Source organism: Physcomitrium patens, chromosome 9 (genome assembly GCF_059467195.1).
Source record: "Physcomitrium patens ecotype Gransden chromosome 9, ASM5946719v1, whole genome shotgun sequence".
Lineage (NCBI taxonomy): Eukaryota > Viridiplantae > Streptophyta > Bryopsida > Funariales > Funariaceae > Physcomitrium > Physcomitrium patens.
In genome coordinates, this window is record NC_143418.1 from 3,219,910 (window position 1) to 3,236,392 (window position 16,483).

Here is a 16,483-nt window from a genome sequence, read left to right on the forward strand (position 1 = left end):
AAAATTAGAATAGGAAGAAAAGAAGGAATTTGGTTAATGTTAGAAATAATGAAAAGGTTTAAAACAATTCTATTTATGTATAAATTTATAACACAACAACATTAATAGATGCTTAGTAAGTTTATAAAATAAAATTTTATGTTCTATATTTTTTAATTATTATAAATTTATATCAAACCTTCTAAATTCAAAAAGTGAGTAAAAATATACAATTTTTTTAAAAAAAATCTTTTAAAGATTGAGTTTTAATTCTTAATTAAATACAAAAAGACTAGAAGATATATGGTTTATATTAATCAAATCAATTAAAATTAAATTATATTATATTAAATTTCAATTAAAAAGAAAATAATAATATAATAATATAATAATTAAGAAATATTTTGTGTATTTTAATCGATTAGAATATCAAATAGAAAGATTTCTAAAAATTATAAAATAGCCACAAAACAATTTACTAAATGTTATAGTGACAAAAATATCAAACTCTTCTTTAGGCTTGTTAATAAACATTCTTTCATCTTATTTGTATTTTTATTGATTATCTTATGTTGAATTAATGAATTATATAAAAAAAGAAAGATAAAAATATATTTTATAAGAATCAATAATCTCTTAACTTAAACATTACTAAATAAGATTCTATTATGAACTCACACCTTTTTTTTAATTGGCAAGAGAAATGGTTTCAACCTCAAGCACATAAGCCACATTTATTTGCCTTCTATGGCAAAAGAGAGTCACAATAAACAAATAGAGGAAACATGATAATTCTAATAAATTTTCACATAAAAAAAGCTAAAACTTTTTCATCAGACACAGGTTAAGCTTTTAAAAAAAGTGGAACAAAATGCAGATGGAAAGAAATATGATTGACTCTGGATATAATATGGTTATGAATTAGAACTCTAAGGTGCTACAAAGTGGCATAATCATGATACATGATAGTAGAAAACCCTAACATAAGTTTGTCCTAGGTTGAGTGGTTATTGTTGCTTTTATATCCACCTACCAAGAATATTAGAAATCCGACTCTGTAAATTTACTTTCTACACAATCTAAACATTGAATATACTTTGTTTTATGTCAATAAACAAATAAAGAAAGAATACATCGCCTCATTTTTCTTAATCTACTCTTGTAAAGAATAAAAAAAATATGTATCCAGTGAGAAGTCTACCAACTAAGTGTATATATATATATATACCAATCAGCCTTTCCTATATGTGTTTATATATAGTCAGTGCGGTCAAGTAAGCCTATTACCGAGCAACAACGACGACAGCAAAGCAAGAGGGGGATGGGAGTCGAGGAGGTCAGAGGAGGGGCAATTGGCACCGCGGAAGCCTGGTGCAGACCTATGACCAAGAAGGAAACGATCCCATGACCGAGCCAGCACGAGAGACTCCTCCTCCTCCAGTCCACCGACCCCTGGCTCCCTTCCATTTCCTTTCCCTTCCTTTCCTTCGTCCCTTCCTCCCCGTTTCCTTCTTCCCCATTGCTTTGCTTGCCCCCTACTTTCTAGGGTTTCACGGCTCACGGTGGCACCGATGTGATGTAATCGAGAGAGACGGAGCAGTAACTGCTCATCCATCATCACTCCGTGTGAATCATTGGGGACGCACGCAGCGTTGTCGCACACATACACCCTCCACCCACACGGATACGAGTTGGAGTTGGAGTTGAAGGAGAAGAAGCGGAAGGTTGAGTTTAAGGGGTAGCTTGCCTTGTAGCTTGGCTTTGATTTTTTGGCCGTGAGGACAGGATTGTCGAGGTGAGTTACGGGGCGGATTTTGTTGCCAGGGTTGAGGCTTTGAGGCGCTGTGTTGTTATTCGGAGAGGCCGGCGTTGTGAGGATTTCCAGGGTGGTGGATGCTGGGGTGGTGGTAAGAGAGGGAGGTGTAATCAGGGAGATTGAACGGGAAGGGGTGGTGGTGGTAGGGTGAGGGAGCAGCTGTTGAAACTGGAAGCAGGGTAGTGGTCCATCGAGAGGAGAGTGAAGAGCAGGCATGGCGGAGTCCGGTTCTGGGGGCCAGGGTCAGGGCGAGAAGCTGCAGTACTTCCAGGATGTGACTGGGGTGGATGATCCCTTGCTGGCAGAGCAGATTCTTGATGCGCATCAGTGGGATCTTGGTGCGGCTGTGGGCACCCTCATGGACAAAGCGGTATGACCCCTTGTTTTGTCTTTGTTCTTTTTTCCTGTGTGTGTTTTTATCCTGCACAAATTGGGAGTGTATGCATCGCAGGAGCAGGTCAGGCCTTGCGTCTCTAGCGGTGGGAGCATATCAATTGGATGTTGCCGAGTGTGATGGCCACCATGGTTCATTTTGTCGCGGGTTTTTGGGAAGCTTGTCCACGGCTATGCTTATCACAAACTCTCCCATCTCTCTCCCTCTCTCTTTTTCTCATACGTTTACATGCTCATTATTAGGGTTATGTCGGAGAGAGTACATCATTAGGGTCTGTTTAGTCGGCCAAGGTGAAGCCTTCAGAACGTGCAGGAGACGATGCGTCGGAGAATGCTGTATTGGAGAAGCCAAGGTTGCCAGTTTCTGGTGTCCTTGACGGTCATGTTGCTATGATTAGCTCGACCAACATCCACCGATTACTTTCGCTTTCGTATTGTTTCTGGAATTCTATTCTGGGCTCTTCGCATACTCTCTTTTACGGAGGAACGCATGCTCAACTGCTTTCGTAGTTTAATCAGCGAGTCCCTTTTGTTTTCATTTCTTTCTTTTTTGAACATGTAAATGTATACTGGGATTTGTTTTCGTCCTGGTCTACATATTGGAGATAGCGATACGTTGTGGTTAACGATAGGATGGTCGCAAGAAGTCCAATGATTTTCCCCCGCTCTGATTCTATTGTACGATGACGATTTTACGTCTTAGGAAGTCTGTTCTGGTCAATATATGTGTCTACGTAATAGAGCACTTTAAATTTTAGGTTTTACGGATTAGTATTCAGCGGTTCCGAAAAGATAAACGACTGTTGCAATTGTTACAAATTGATGAGAAATTTTTTCGTAGCTCAACCTTACATATATTACGTTGGTATTGGTTGCTTCACATTATAATTGTTTGTTCGAGACATGCTCGAAGTGTTGCCTTTGTCTCACATATGACGTCCCTTGACTGGCGCTTTGCAGGGAGATGGAGGTCCTAGAGCAGATACTGGCAGAGGAACCTCCAGTGATTGGGACTTACCGGATGAGACTACTGGTCTGCTAGAAAGGGGACTCGTACCAACCTCTGTGAACCCCGCCCATCATGGACCTTCGGAGGTGTTTGGATCACAGGCGTCGAGATCAAATTATGATAGATATCAGGGGTCTCCTCCGAGTTTTGAAGGGCCTGGGGAGTATCATGGTACACTACCTATTGTTCGCAACCGGCCAGGACCTCATGTTGTGTGGAGAGTAGTTGCCCTGCCCTTCTCAATTATACGAGGAAGTTTCAATCTTGTATACGGTGCTGTAGGTCTTGGAATGTGGATTGCAGGAGGGGTGGTTAATTTTGGACTGGGAGCGTTGGGGTTGAATGGGTCAGAGCGGCGAGGGGATCAGGGCTCATCTGTTCCATCCGGAACCGCCGAGGCGGAAGCATTTTTGCGGAAGTTTGAGCAGGAGTATGGTGTCGTTCATCCTAATTTTCAGAGGACCAGTTTTATGGATGCCCTGCGTCTTGCTGGTCAACAGTTTAAATTCCTCTTTGTGTATTTGCACTCCCCTGAGCATGCGAACACGCCCTTGTTTTGTGAGAGGACGCTGTGTTCGGAGCCCGTAGTTCAGTTCGTGAATGAAAATTTTGTGGCTTGGGGAGGGGACGTGCGAGAAAGCGAGGGATTCCAAATGAGCAATAGCCTCAAGGCATCCACCTACCCTTTTTGTGCTGTTGTAATGGGTTCAAACAATCAGCGAATTGCTCTTCTTCAGCAGGTAAATTTTTTGGACTTGCTTTAATACATGTTCATTTAATGTCGGCGCTTTTTATTCATATATGTAAGGTTCGAAATTTGGAGGGCATATTGTGTTGATTCAAGTATGCATCAAATGCTATCTGTGAGATGCGTATTTTTTCCATTAGAAACCAACTTTATGGGGGGGATTTTAGTGATCTTTACACCAGTAGACGTTGGTTGTTACCGTCGTGGCGTACTTGGAAGCTTTAGATCTTCGTGACTGGACATTATTTTCTGAAAATCGTGGGTTCAAGAATGAAAGTTTACTACACTGTTTCGTCTTGTTTATCCTTACATGAAATGATGATCTGTTTGATTATGGTTTTCAAACAGGTCGAGGGTCCCAGGACAGCAGAAGAGTTAATGTCCACATTGCAGAGAGTGGTCGAGGAACAAGGTTCAGTCCTTGTGGCATCTCGTGTTGAGGAAGAGGAGCGGCAACTTAACCGTCGTTTGCGTGAGGAGCAAGATGCAGCTTACCAAGCTGCGTTGCAAGCTGATCAGGTATAATATACATAAATTTTCTTTCTCGTAACAGAAACCAGATATTGCCAGCTTTGTGTTCATCAAATTTGACCTCTAGCTTTCACATCTTTGCTGATAGTTTGTTGTCTCTTTTTGGATGTTTAGTCTAGGGTTTGTTTATGGACTGCCTCACGGGAGTGTCGAACCTCATTACACGTTAAATTTTTGTTTAGGAGAGTGCTTATGTGAGGTTGTAATCATTTGCGATCGTTTTTACGGAGCTTTTTGCTGCAATTTATTTAATATGCTAACGGCTACCGGCGTGGGGGGGTTTGGATCTGAAATTTTTCAGGAGAGAGAGCGGCTAAGACGAGAAGAAGCTGCACGGCAAGCCAGGGAGGAGGCGGAAGCAGAGCAGAGGAAGAGGGAGGAGGAAGAAGCTGCTCGACGGGCTGTTCAAGAAGCTGCAGAAAGAGAAGCAGCCTTGGAGCAACGAAGACTTGAGAAAGCCATGGCTCTGGGTGTAGAACCTGAGAAAGGGCCTGACGTTACTCAGGTATGTATTTCAATCTTTGGCTTCTGCTTTTTGAGCAGTTTTCTCTCCATCGACTTTGTAAAGGGAAAGTGTCTCAGAACATAATGAACTTCTGGTGTAGAAGTTATACATTAGTGATAACAGCTCGATGGTTTCAAGCGAGCCTCATCTCTATGCTTTTGGCTTGATTTCTTCATCTAATTATGCAATTGTAAACCTCTTTACTGTGGCTTCTATACCAGGTGTTAGTACGCATGCCTAACGGTGAAAGGAGAGAGCGACGGTTTCAAAACTGTACCAAGGTGTCTGCAATCTACGATTATGTTGATTCGTTGGGTACACTGGAGGCCGTCAAATACAATTTGGTGACCAACTTTCCTCGCGTCGTCTATGGACCAGAGAAGCGCGGTCAAACCCTCAAAGATGCTGGGTTGCACCCACATGCCAGTCTCTTTGTTCTAGTGGAGGATAACTAGGACCTATATATGTAGTACAACTATGTTTTTAAGGATGCAAACTCTCTTCCCCAAAACCTCCTATTTTAGATTGCCTGGTAGTTTATCTTGGGCACAAGCAGAGGTGTTTTCCAGTATTTTTCCCATTCCATCACAGAATATTGCGATGGACTCCCTTGCACTCGGCTGAATTTCATTTATCGCTTGTCCCTCGGGCATAATCTAGGTCATCTAGCGTCTTCGTTAGGTACTTCTCCACGAGTTGCTTATTCCTAGTCATTCTTGCAGTCCTTGATCAGAATCAAGCATTCTAATCTGTGACTTGACTCTAGATATGTTTAGTTATAGTTGCAACATTCCGTAGACTTTGGGTAAGCGTCTATTTTTTCTCTTTAATGCGGGCTCTTGTCCTGGCGAGCTAGATTTCTTCTATGTCAGTTATGATAACTGTCCGCATCATTGTACACAAATAATAATAATATGGCTGAGGTTTGCATTGCCGCCCCGTTGGTGATGCACCATTGTTGCCATGGGTTTGTCAAGGTCGTGGTTGTCGCGTAGTCGTTTACTTGGGAGGGGAGTCATAGAAGACGTATGTATTTCCATTCATGTTGCATACGTCTTATTTCTGCGTTCAAGGTATAAATCAAATGGAGCCCAGTGTGCGAAATATTTGCAATCACTCTTGCAGTAACTCGTTAAACTTCCTAACTACATTCGTTTAACTGTATCTCTATCCTCAGTTCACTTGAAGCTGCTCTCACGAGTTGTAATTCCTTCCTGAAGAAGGCTTGCGAAGGACTGCCTGTGAATTCTTTTGGTGAGAGATTCCTAATGGATGGGCTTTTCTGAATGGATTTTTTTTCAGCTTAGAGCAGATTTGTTTTGTAAGCTTTGTGAAGGGTTGGTTTTAATTTTTCGATTGGCCGTGAGAGGACCAAGCGGATCAGAAAAGCAAATGTAGTGGAAACGTGCAGGTTTTTGTTGGTAAATCAAATATTTGAACACTTCCAAACTAATTTACGAACTTTTGTGACTCTTTGTGAACATGAATGGAATAAAACCAGAGATGAAACAGGTTGCTCAATGCACACACAATGTGATGCAACAGCAGTGTCAAGGTTTGCTAGTTGGTGAATGTGACGTTTACTTTTATTATACAACTGAACATTGGTGTTCAATCCTATTCAAGGGGTTGGTGCCCATTGCTATCATTCGAAGGAAAAAAATCCCCTGTATGCAACAACTTGGACCCATTTTAGTTCATCCCGTATTTATTGCGGTTGTTTAAGGGGTGCCCATGAAATTTGATTCGGATATTTTTAATGTGGAAATTTTTAGTTTAGATATCTCTAAATAGATCAGTAAAGAAAAGCATCACAGCTAAGTAGATATCTAGCTCTAATTATGCAGACCTGTGAACCGTCTGTATACTTCTGCAGCTTTTCCCAGTACAGATAATTGTCTCCCCTTATTATAAGTGACAATTTCAGAAGCTTCTCCTCAGAAGTGAGCCTTACAGATAAGGGAACAATTACAAACATCAACCCCAAACAAGTAAACAATACAGCTTTCACAACCTACATGTCTCGTGAAGAAACACGTCGAATTTATTAACATCAGTAGAATGAAATAGAAGCAATTTTTTTAATTCAAGAGAAATTAATCGATCAATCAATGAGACAAACCGGTGTGCAAGAAGGGAAGAGCTACAACTTGGATGCCTAGTAACACACATTGAGAAGCACAGCTATCTCAACACCACGGTTTTTATTATTATCAGGTAGCAGTCACATGACTGTCTCCACAATTTCTCAAGTTTTTCAGCATAATCAGAACCTCACGGATAAATAAGGGAAGTAAAGGTATATTTGCATGAAGTAATTTCCCAGCCTGCTCCCATGTCTACCAAACAAATTGCCCTTCAGACGCTTGAGGTTGGACATCTGTCCTGACCTAGCAACTGTAGAGGACTCGTCCTGCAGTCGGTTTGTTTAACATGGTACTAGACAGATCCAGCGTCGAAGAAGTCATCTTTCTTTCTTTTCCAGCTGTGTAGCAAACAGGCAAAAGCAATCTTTTAACTGATTACTTCGCAATCTTCTGTGCTTGAAAAGTACATATACCGATCGCAGGAAGTGAGCACTGTGTTCAAGGATTTTTACTGAAACTGTCGCTCATGTGAACGTAATCTAGTTATTTTAAGGAACGCTAGTATGGTCGTCACTTTCTGCCAAATCCTATTTCATAGGGGCCACATTTGCCCCAATAATTTAATTGCCTGATATAAATAACCCACTTGAAGTTGAAGTCCAGCACCAGTGATTGAAGGACTGTTTCGAAAAGAACGTTACAGCCTTTGATCATCGTTCCATCGTTGTAAAAAAGACTTGCCTGCCTCATATGTCGACCAGCAGATTGCAGCTGCCGGCGTATGGAATAGCATACGGGGTCGCATACCCTTCAAAAGAGCAAGTGGGCCTTCCCGTTGGATTATAGTACGGGCGGCAGCTAACACAGAGCCATTAGCGTATCTATCAGCACCACACACCCCCTGTAAGCAGATACCAAGAAAAACATTAAAACCTTGATATGTAACTAACTATCCCTGTCAAGCGTCCAGAGAAATCTTATTATCATCATCGATGATCACCGCTTGGCAGAGCCAACTCGAACATATAATTGGCGAAAATAGAATCACTGTTTATTGTGAGACATGACAATATATCACAAGGTGCAGGCAATCGCCTCTTCCATTCACTTCCTTGTGGGGCCTCAAGGAGTGCACAAAAGAGCAATACGACTGGATGTACAAATAATTGAATTATGTTGAGTTGCAGAAACCGTCAATTTGGAAGTGGTAAACGACATTAACAAGTTTAATAAATTAATAAAGCAGACAACTAACTAGGAAATCAACATTAAGCCACAGAATTCAACTGACATTTATAATCAAGCAGAAGAGGGATTGTTCAAGACCTACATTTTCCCTCAAGAGCAGAAGTTTTCTTTTTCTTTAAATCACTAATATTGTCGAAGTTCAATTCCGGTGACTAAGACTCACTTGGCATTGCAATCTTGTCTTGATTACGTCAAGTGGAGTTGTCACAGCGCTAGCTAAAGCTCCGGCAGCACCACCAGCAGTAATGTGTATCAGCAAATGTTCTTCATCTGCGTAGGCTGGATAAATATCTCCTAAAACCTGCAAAATGCAAGCTGAATCATTAATGAAATCTTATGAAACATAACCAACATATACATTGCAACATCACCGTGACCTGCTCAAACTTCGTGATTAACCCAACAACGAAACAATAAGAACACGAATACACGCCTCTCAATGTTCAAAGCCTCATAAATGTCCGGGATTAAGATGCAGAAATGACAGCAACATCAGCAAGAGCAGCTCGAATAGTTTCCCACTAATTTACGAACAATCGTGACAAGATTAGTGTAGCGGATGTTTCATGACGTAAAACTCGCACTTCTAAGTTCAAACTAAATAAATACATCCCGAAAATCATTACGCTCGGGGGACTTGCGCCATAATCTAGAACCAGGATATCACTCTGTTCCACTCACGTATAGAGAGTATGCGACAACAATACTTGGGCAAGGATAGAAGCGAATCAATCGTTATAATAGATGACTACATCACTGAGAATATACATTTGAACGACCCTTAAAAAAGTTAAGAGAAACGGTCAACTCTCCAACAAACGGTGGAGCTGGAATCAGAAGAATATAGCAGCAATCCAATTTTCAAGTTGAAAGAGATTCAGCAATTAACGTAGTGTTCTCTGTAAAAACCTAAACAATCTACTTTTCAAGAACATCGTCCAGTATTCAGAGCCGGAAATCCTGAACCTCGCTACACCAGAATATGTAAGTAACGATGGGCGAGGCGAGGTTTACATTATCACAAGAGTGCGAAAGCGATACTCCACGTGTCCGAGAATCGTAGGCTCCAAAAGAATTATCTCACTATTGACCGCAGGCAAACCCAGCACGGCTAAGAGTGGCTTAGCGAGCTCTAACTTTAAGTGATTGATACATCTAAATGAAAATTAACTATGCGAGCATCAGATGCAATCCAGAATTCATTACAAATAAGAATTAAAATACGAGAACCACTAGACTAACCAGACACATGACTTTCAATTGGAAATTGCGGGATTGTATCTACGTCATCACGCACACCCCCTCCAGACAGGGACCAGGCAAGTACGATCATTCAGTACAAGAATGCGGACTTGACTAGCAGGCGAGGCCAGGCCAGACGAATATGAACACTTCCACCCTGATACGTTAGGATGGACGTCTTAGGCAAGCTTGTCACTCACTAAGAGTCCAGTAGCACGCTCACTGAAGTCTAAAACAGTGCAAGAGATACATCCGACCACTCCAACGAGAAAGTTCCTCTCTCCCGATGATAATAATACGCTAGCCCCAATGTTTTACTACCAACAAGTGTTTAACTAAGACGAGTGCACCTCGCATCAGAGTAACAGTTCCAATATAAGTGACTGCCAGCAAGTACTCTCTCAAAGAACTTCAAGATCGGCCGGCTAGCAAATTACTTGTACGAATCACTCCCTAGCGATTTGGCTTGATGATAACTACTATTCAGGTAACCGCCTAACTGTTTCCAATTTTTGAGGAAAGACAAATAAATAGTCACATGGAAAAGCTTCATGGAACACCAATCATTGAGGAAATCAGGCGGAGCTAGTGAATTCCTCTAAAGACAAAGTGCTCGCGTCTTTTCTAAGATCCCGACAGCCCTCACACTAACTCATTGTATAATATAGTGACCCATCCAACGAATGCAAACAAAACGAGAAAATCCGGCAATATCCAAAGCCTTTCAAAATCTCGCTCCACGAGAATCCAACTTTGAGATTAGCATCCAATGGAAAGCATACCTTCTTCCCAGCTTCGTAAGACGCGAAGTGAACAGCAGTGAAAGGGATGCTCATCACCACAGTAGTCCTGTACGACTTGTAAAATGCGGACGGGCCCTCCTCCTTCAATGTTTTCTTAATGCAGTCCAGAACCCCGGAGTAGGGGCTGTGACGCAGCTGCAACCGCTGCTTCACCACATCCATGGGCGTAAACACAGCGTCACTGGCAATTGAAGCTCCAGCTCCTGCAAGTGCATACGCTAACGGATGATGTCCGATTTCATTCCCCCCAAAATACTCCTTCAACGACTCGTACGCGGCAAAGTACACAGCGTGCGCGGGCCCTGCTCCAAGTCCCATAGCTCCAATTCCCCTGTACAATCCGAGCGGCCCTTCCTTCTTCATAATTGAGAAAAACGCCTTGTACACGGTGCTGTGCGCGGAGCCACCCGCGCTCTGCAGCATCTGCATGCGTGTCTTCACCAAGTCCACAGGGAACATCGCCATGTGCTCCACCATGCCGGCGATTGATCCCGCCAGCATATACTGGCCGAACCCTAGACCGTCATGAAGCCTTTCCCCGTGCAGCGTTACGGGAGGGGGCGCAGCGCCTGCCGCCCCGCCATAGCGACTGTCCCCCTGCTCCCTCTTGGCCAGAAACGAGCGCTCCCTGAATTCTGCTGCCACTCCCTCGGCCATACGAAGACCGTCGTTGCAATAAATATAAGCACGACTTCTTTTCCACACTCTTGCTTCCCACTCCTCTTCAATCTACACTCATCCAACCCTAAATCAATTGAATCCCACACACACACATACCTCTCTCTCACTCACACACACACTTGAACTCCCACAGCTCTCGCTGTTAAGCTCCAAACTAGTACTTCTGAATTCCAATGTCACCCTCTCATCTCCTCACTCCACCGAATTCCGAGCCAATTCGGGCGTTGCAACGACCCTCTCCCTACCACCGTCGCAATTGTAGCGATGGCAGACGAGTCTGTCTACACTTGGCATGAAGTGGAGCCTGCTTAAGAGGGTGCTCGGAAGCCTTCAAAACGAGCCTTCAAGCGGGTCGGGAGGACGGGAGGGAGGGGATTTGAACACTCACCTGCAACGTTCTCACCAAGTGGCCTGATTTTGTATTCTCCTTACTGCCCCCTCATGCCTCCTCCCGCTTCTTTTCACTTTTACGGTTGAAAAAGTTACCGTGCCGTGTGAAAGCGGTCGCGGAAACTCCATCCCTAAGCTGCGAATGAATTGTGGCATGTGTGTTGGATTCGGATGAACGCTGTGGCGTTTCTAGAGTGTCCAACGTCGGTTTTGGAGTTCCACACTCCACTGCTCCCGCTTTTGGACCCTTCTGCGGGTTTACTGTTTCCTGCATAGGCTTTCATCATGTGTGGATGGGTGTGGATGAAAAAAAGCATATCATCCGTTTTTGTTTTCGTCCATGTCCGACGGAGATCGTGGATGGTTTCCTTGGCAGGGATCCCCGTGTAGATTCTTGGGATTGTGCTTGCGTGGCATTAATGGCGATTGATCTCCTTGGTGCTGGAATCGAGAATGGTGAACCTTCTCGATACGGTTCCAATTTATGGACAAAATCTTCAAAACCAGTTTAACAAATGTTGAGGGTGAAGATAACATCCAAAAATGAAATATAATAAATATAAAGATACATGGAGAGCAGAGAAAGCATGTGTAGCATAATTTTGAACTAAATAAATTATTGATTCAATATTTAGGATTTGCTTCATGTTTTAAAAAGATATACTAGATTTTTTTTATACTCCTTTAACAGAAAATATATATTTTTGGAATTAATGTTGAAAATATTAATGCAAACTTAGTAAAATCCATATATTTATAAATATGTGATACTTGAAAAAAAATTGGATATAAGAAATTTTACAATTTTATTATATAATTAAAAAAAATCATATTTTTAAATTCTATATGAAAATTGTGTATACTAAAATAAAAATCTAATACCAAACACTTTATAAAATTTATTGATTTAAATTCACATAGATGTTGAAAATCATTATAAGCAACAAGTGGAAACTCCAACTATGTATGTATCATGGACATACATATTTATCTAAATTAAAGGAATTAGATATAAATAAATAGAATTAATTAAATTTGATAATATCTTTTGTAGAAGTTTTACAAATACATATTTGACCTACATGTATTAATATATGTTTCATATGTTGAAAACTTAGCCAATAAGTCAGACACATGTCTCAAAAGGTTGACATATATTAAAGATTCTATCAAACATTGTCATGTAGCTTCAAATTAGATAGTTTATATAGAAGCAAAAATCAGGCCTTCTTCACTCTTGTCAACACTTTTTTTGTTGTTAGTCTTATTTCAAGAGTCTTTAGTTGGCTTGTCTTTTGCAATAACCATTTTAGTTTTAATATTATATTATTTTAAAATAAATATCTATTTTTTTCAAGTAGCATAAGAGTGTATTGAGGCTTTTATTATTTTTGATTCATATACTTGACAATTTGACAAGAATGCTAATTTACTATTCTTGCCTTATTTTTAAAATAAATAAATTATTTAATTATTTAATTTTATTGTGCTTTAAAGGTTATAAACCACCTATCTTGAAACTAATATTTTTTGTTTTCTAACAATGATGCTTTCTTTAAAGAAAGTGGATTACCATTCTTTGTAGAAATTTTTATTTCATATTGAAGGTTATAGATTATTTTCTTCTAATTCAACATATAGATTTATCAAAATTATTTTCTATAAAAATAGAAGAAAAAAAATATAGATGATATACTTAGTAGAAGTGAGAGTAAATTTGCAACTATTACAAATTTCCATGAATTTATTAAGACTATTAAGATGCAAATCTCACATAATACTAACGTCAATCATAGTGATTCTATTCTCATGCCTATCAAAGAAGTCAACAATAAAGTCCAATATCTATGCCAAGTTGTATAGTTGAGAGAAATAAGTAGATCAACCTCATAATTGAATTTGAAATATCTTGCTATTGTAAGTATAAATAAGGCAAGGATTAATATGTTAGAGAAGTTCGATAGAATAAGAACAAAATTTTGAAGATTTCTAAAATAAGTCAAGCTCTATCTAAGATTATATCCTTCACAATATTGTGATAGATTTATTCAAGTTAGATTCATAAGCACATTTTTATTTGGAAGTTTTTTTCTATTTTCAATTAAATTTTTTTTTATAACTTTTATATGGCCTCAATTCATTCTTGGAAGTATTTAGAATTATATTTGAATGAAGTGATTGAGAAATAATATTAGAGATATAACTCCTATAACTACAACAAAGATCATGTTGAGCTATCATATATATTGTTGAATTCCAAAATCTTGCTTACAATATAGATTAGAATAATATAAATTTTATCAATCAATTATGATATGGACAAAAAAATAATGTCAAAAACTTATTATTGAAAATTTCAAAAGAAAATTTATTAAAGTAATTTATTACTTAAACTATTATAAATAACAATCAATTTTTTAAAAGACACAAAAAATAAAGATTTGTTTAGAGATGAATAAGTCAAGTTATGATGAGAATTTCTAAGTTTTTAGAAACTTATTTATCAAGACTTAAAACTATAGAAATTAATATGATATATTTTAAACCTCTCACTTAGTAAGAAAATATTTCATCTTGTTAAGAAAGATTGTGCTTATGTTATAGAGAACTTAAGCACATTTTTCAATATTATCCAAAAAAAAAGCAATGTAATCATAACATGAAGAACATTGTTGCCAAAGAGAACAATGTATTAAAAAATTAATTTATCTAATTATAATACAGACCATGCGGGTAGAATTGTATGTAATATTTTATAAAGGTTGTAATCTCTCCTCAGATCCCTCACATTGCTTTATAATAGAATGTTGTTTAACACCAAAAAATTGCAAAGTTTCTATCTTTTTAGATTTTAGGAATTTAACTTGTTTTATATACAAATACTTTTTTAAAAAACAAGAAATATATTTATATAAGAAAATTAAATCTATACATATAAAAATCATAGATGATTATTTTTTATTTTATAAAAATATTATCCATAAATTTTTTATAACAAATATAATAATTAAAGGTTATAATAATTAAATATTATTTAATATTATTAGATCCTTTTTAACTCAATATTTTTAGATTTATCATGGCTAGAGAAATATAATCCTTAAATAGATTAGATTTTTAATAAACTTAAATTATTTTAGAGCATAATTGAGAATTTTTTTATTAAGATAAAAATTCATAATTTTAGAATAATAAAATCTTTATTGGTAAGTACAAAAGCTTTCATACATGCTATAAAATAAAGACCAATTTTTTTTTTATTTACATCACATCCAATTTTACTAATAAAAAGACTTTAAGTAATATTTCAAGTTAGTATAATTATTATCAAGAAGTATTTTAAAAGAAGAATATAGATATTCTTCCAAAACATTGTTTTTATGATTGCTCAATTGATCTTTAAGATGAAACTCAATTGTCATTTGGATCAATCTATAGCTTATCATAGAATAAGTTGGCTACATTCAAAGAGTATGTTCATGAGGACTTAGTCAAAAACTTAATACACTATTTAAAATCTCTATTAGGAGCTTTTATCTTGTTTGTGAAGAAAAATAAAAAATCATTATAAATGTATGTAGATTACTAAAGACTTAATAAGATTGCTATCAAGCATATATATCTTCTATCTTTGATATTAAAACTTTTTGATCAATTGAATTAAGCCAAGATTAATACAAAAATAGATCTACAATGAGTATATAATTTGGTACTCATCTAGAATGGAGATGAATGAAAGACTTCATTTCAAATTAAGTATGAGTATTTTGAATAAAATATCATGTCTTTTTGGACTTACAAATGCAACAAAGATTTTTGCACATCTAATAAATGATATTTTTTGAAAGTTTTTAGATGATTTTTTTTGTTTATTATCTAAATAATATTTTAAATTATTCTAAAAATATATAAAAGCATATACTTTGTGTTAGTTATGTATTATAAAAAATTAAAAATATAAGATTATGCTTCAAGGATGAAAAAATATGTATTTTATACAACTTAAGTTATCTTCTTAAGATACATCATTTCAAATAGTGGCTTTATAATTGATTTTAAGAAAGTTCAAATTATCATGATTGAAAAATTCAAAAATAATAATAAAAAAATTCTATTTTTTTTTAGATTTGCTAATTACTATTAATTTTTTATCAAGATTTTTTAAAAAATTTTAACTCTTTAATCTTATATGTGTTGATTTTTCTAATGCTTTTTTTTTTATGGAAATAAATACATCAAATTTCGTCTTAGAAGTGGTATTTTTACAAATGAGAGCAAATGACAAACTTCATTCATTAACTTTTTAATTAAGATTTTTTTTAGCAATCAAGATAAATCATAAGATTTACAATAAAGAGCTATTTACAATTGCGGATTCATTTGAAGAATAATAATATTATTATTTAAAAGGCACATCTATTCTTGTGATTATTTATATACTTTATAAGAACCTCAAGTATATTATATCAGCATGTGTATTAAATTGTTGCTATGTCCATTGGACCATGTCTTTGTCAAGATTTGATTTCAAGATCACATATTGATCATGAAAACAACTGAATTCACTAGAAACCTTATTTAAACATTCTTATATTGCGTCAATAGAAGAAAAAAAATGTAGCTTTTTATAAACAATAAACAAGTATTTTGAAGTTAGAGCAATTTCATCTTCAACCTATTTAATCAAAATTAATTGTTGGTTTAATCTTTTTTTAAGCAAGTTCATTCAAGTATGTCCTTGGATCTTATTTTTCATGATATTAAGAAATAATTCTTCTAAATTTTATGATACTTTTAAGTTTGAATTCAAAAATAATCTACTCTATTTTAATAATATATTTTAGAAGATAAATTATAATTAAATATTTTTCAAGTTCATTACAATTTTTTAAATGTAAAATACTTTAGATACAATAAGACCTTAAATTTAGTATTAAGTGATTTTTGGTGGCCTCATGTGTAAAAGGTAATTAAAGACTTTATATAATCATGTGATGTTTAATTTATTTCAAAAGTTCCTTGTCATTATTCTTATGGAATTTTTCAACCAC

The 16,483-nt window shown here is 37.0% G+C and overlaps 2 protein-coding genes across 7 annotated transcripts; one reads left to right on the top strand and one right to left on the bottom strand.

The window, feature by feature from the left end:
* Positions 1–1,632: 1,632 nt before the first annotated feature.
* On the top strand, positions 1,633–5,957 carry LOC112286440 (plant UBX domain-containing protein 10). 5 transcript variants are annotated; one of them, XM_090252940.1, is made up of 7 exons: positions 1,633–1,774; positions 1,942–2,165; positions 3,149–3,368; positions 3,549–3,937; positions 4,294–4,464; positions 4,778–4,981; positions 5,203–5,957. In XM_090252940.1, exons 2-7 carry the CDS (start codon positions 2,010–2,012, stop codon positions 5,434–5,436), a joined length of 1,374 nt encoding a protein of 457 aa, XP_090109066.1. In that variant the 5' UTR covers positions 1,633–1,774; positions 1,942–2,009; the 3' UTR covers positions 5,437–5,957. The 5 variants fall into 5 exon arrangements, with proteins under 5 accessions (XP_090109066.1, XP_024384092.1, XP_073392302.1 ...); XM_024528324.3 differs by having other exon boundaries at positions 3,149–3,937; XM_073536201.2 differs by lacking the exon at positions 1,633–1,774 and having other exon boundaries at positions 1,831–2,165; positions 3,480–3,937.
* A 1,209-nt stretch (positions 5,958–7,166) lies between these two features.
* Positions 7,167–11,422, bottom strand: LOC112286441 (uncharacterized). Of its 2 annotated transcripts, none has more exons than XR_012218171.2 (3): positions 10,341–11,422; positions 8,399–8,617; positions 7,167–7,969 (listed from the first exon to the last, which is right to left on the bottom strand). XR_012218171.2 is itself a non-coding variant. In XM_024528327.3 (3 exons), the coding sequence occupies exons 1-3, from the start codon at positions 11,016–11,018 to the stop codon at positions 7,766–7,768; spliced, it is 1,020 nt and encodes a 339-aa protein (XP_024384095.2). In that variant the 5' UTR covers positions 11,019–11,422; the 3' UTR covers positions 7,167–7,765. The 2 variants fall into 2 exon arrangements, 1 of the variants encoding a protein (XP_024384095.2); XM_024528327.3 differs by having other exon boundaries at positions 8,480–8,617.
* Between the last annotated feature and the right edge of the window lie 5,061 nt (positions 11,423–16,483).

Bases quoted from the DNA above. Each gene is read 5' to 3' on its own strand.
- LOC112286440 (XM_024528324.3), top strand. From the start codon at position 2,010: ATGGCGGAGTCCGGTTCTGGGGGCCAGGGTCAGGGCGAGAAGCTGCAG. The intron at 2,166-3,148 runs GTATGACCCCTT...GGCGCTTTGCAG, and splicing joins GCACCCTCATGGACAAAGCG to GGAGATGGAGGTCCTAGAGC. The intron at 4,982-5,202 runs GTATGTATTTCA...CTTCTATACCAG, and splicing joins AAGGGCCTGACGTTACTCAG to GTGTTAGTACGCATGCCTAA.
- LOC112286441 (XM_024528327.3), bottom strand. From the start codon at position 11,018: ATGGCCGAGGGAGTGGCAGCAGAATTCAGGGAGCGCTCGTTTCTGGCC. The intron at 8,618-10,340 runs GTATGCTTTCCA...TGCATTTTGCAG, and splicing joins CTTACGAAGCTGGGAAGAAG to GTTTTAGGAGATATTTATCC. The intron at 7,970-8,479 runs GTGAGTCTTAGT...ATCTGCTTACAG, and splicing joins AGACAAGATTGCAATGCCAA to GGGGTGTGTGGTGCTGATAG.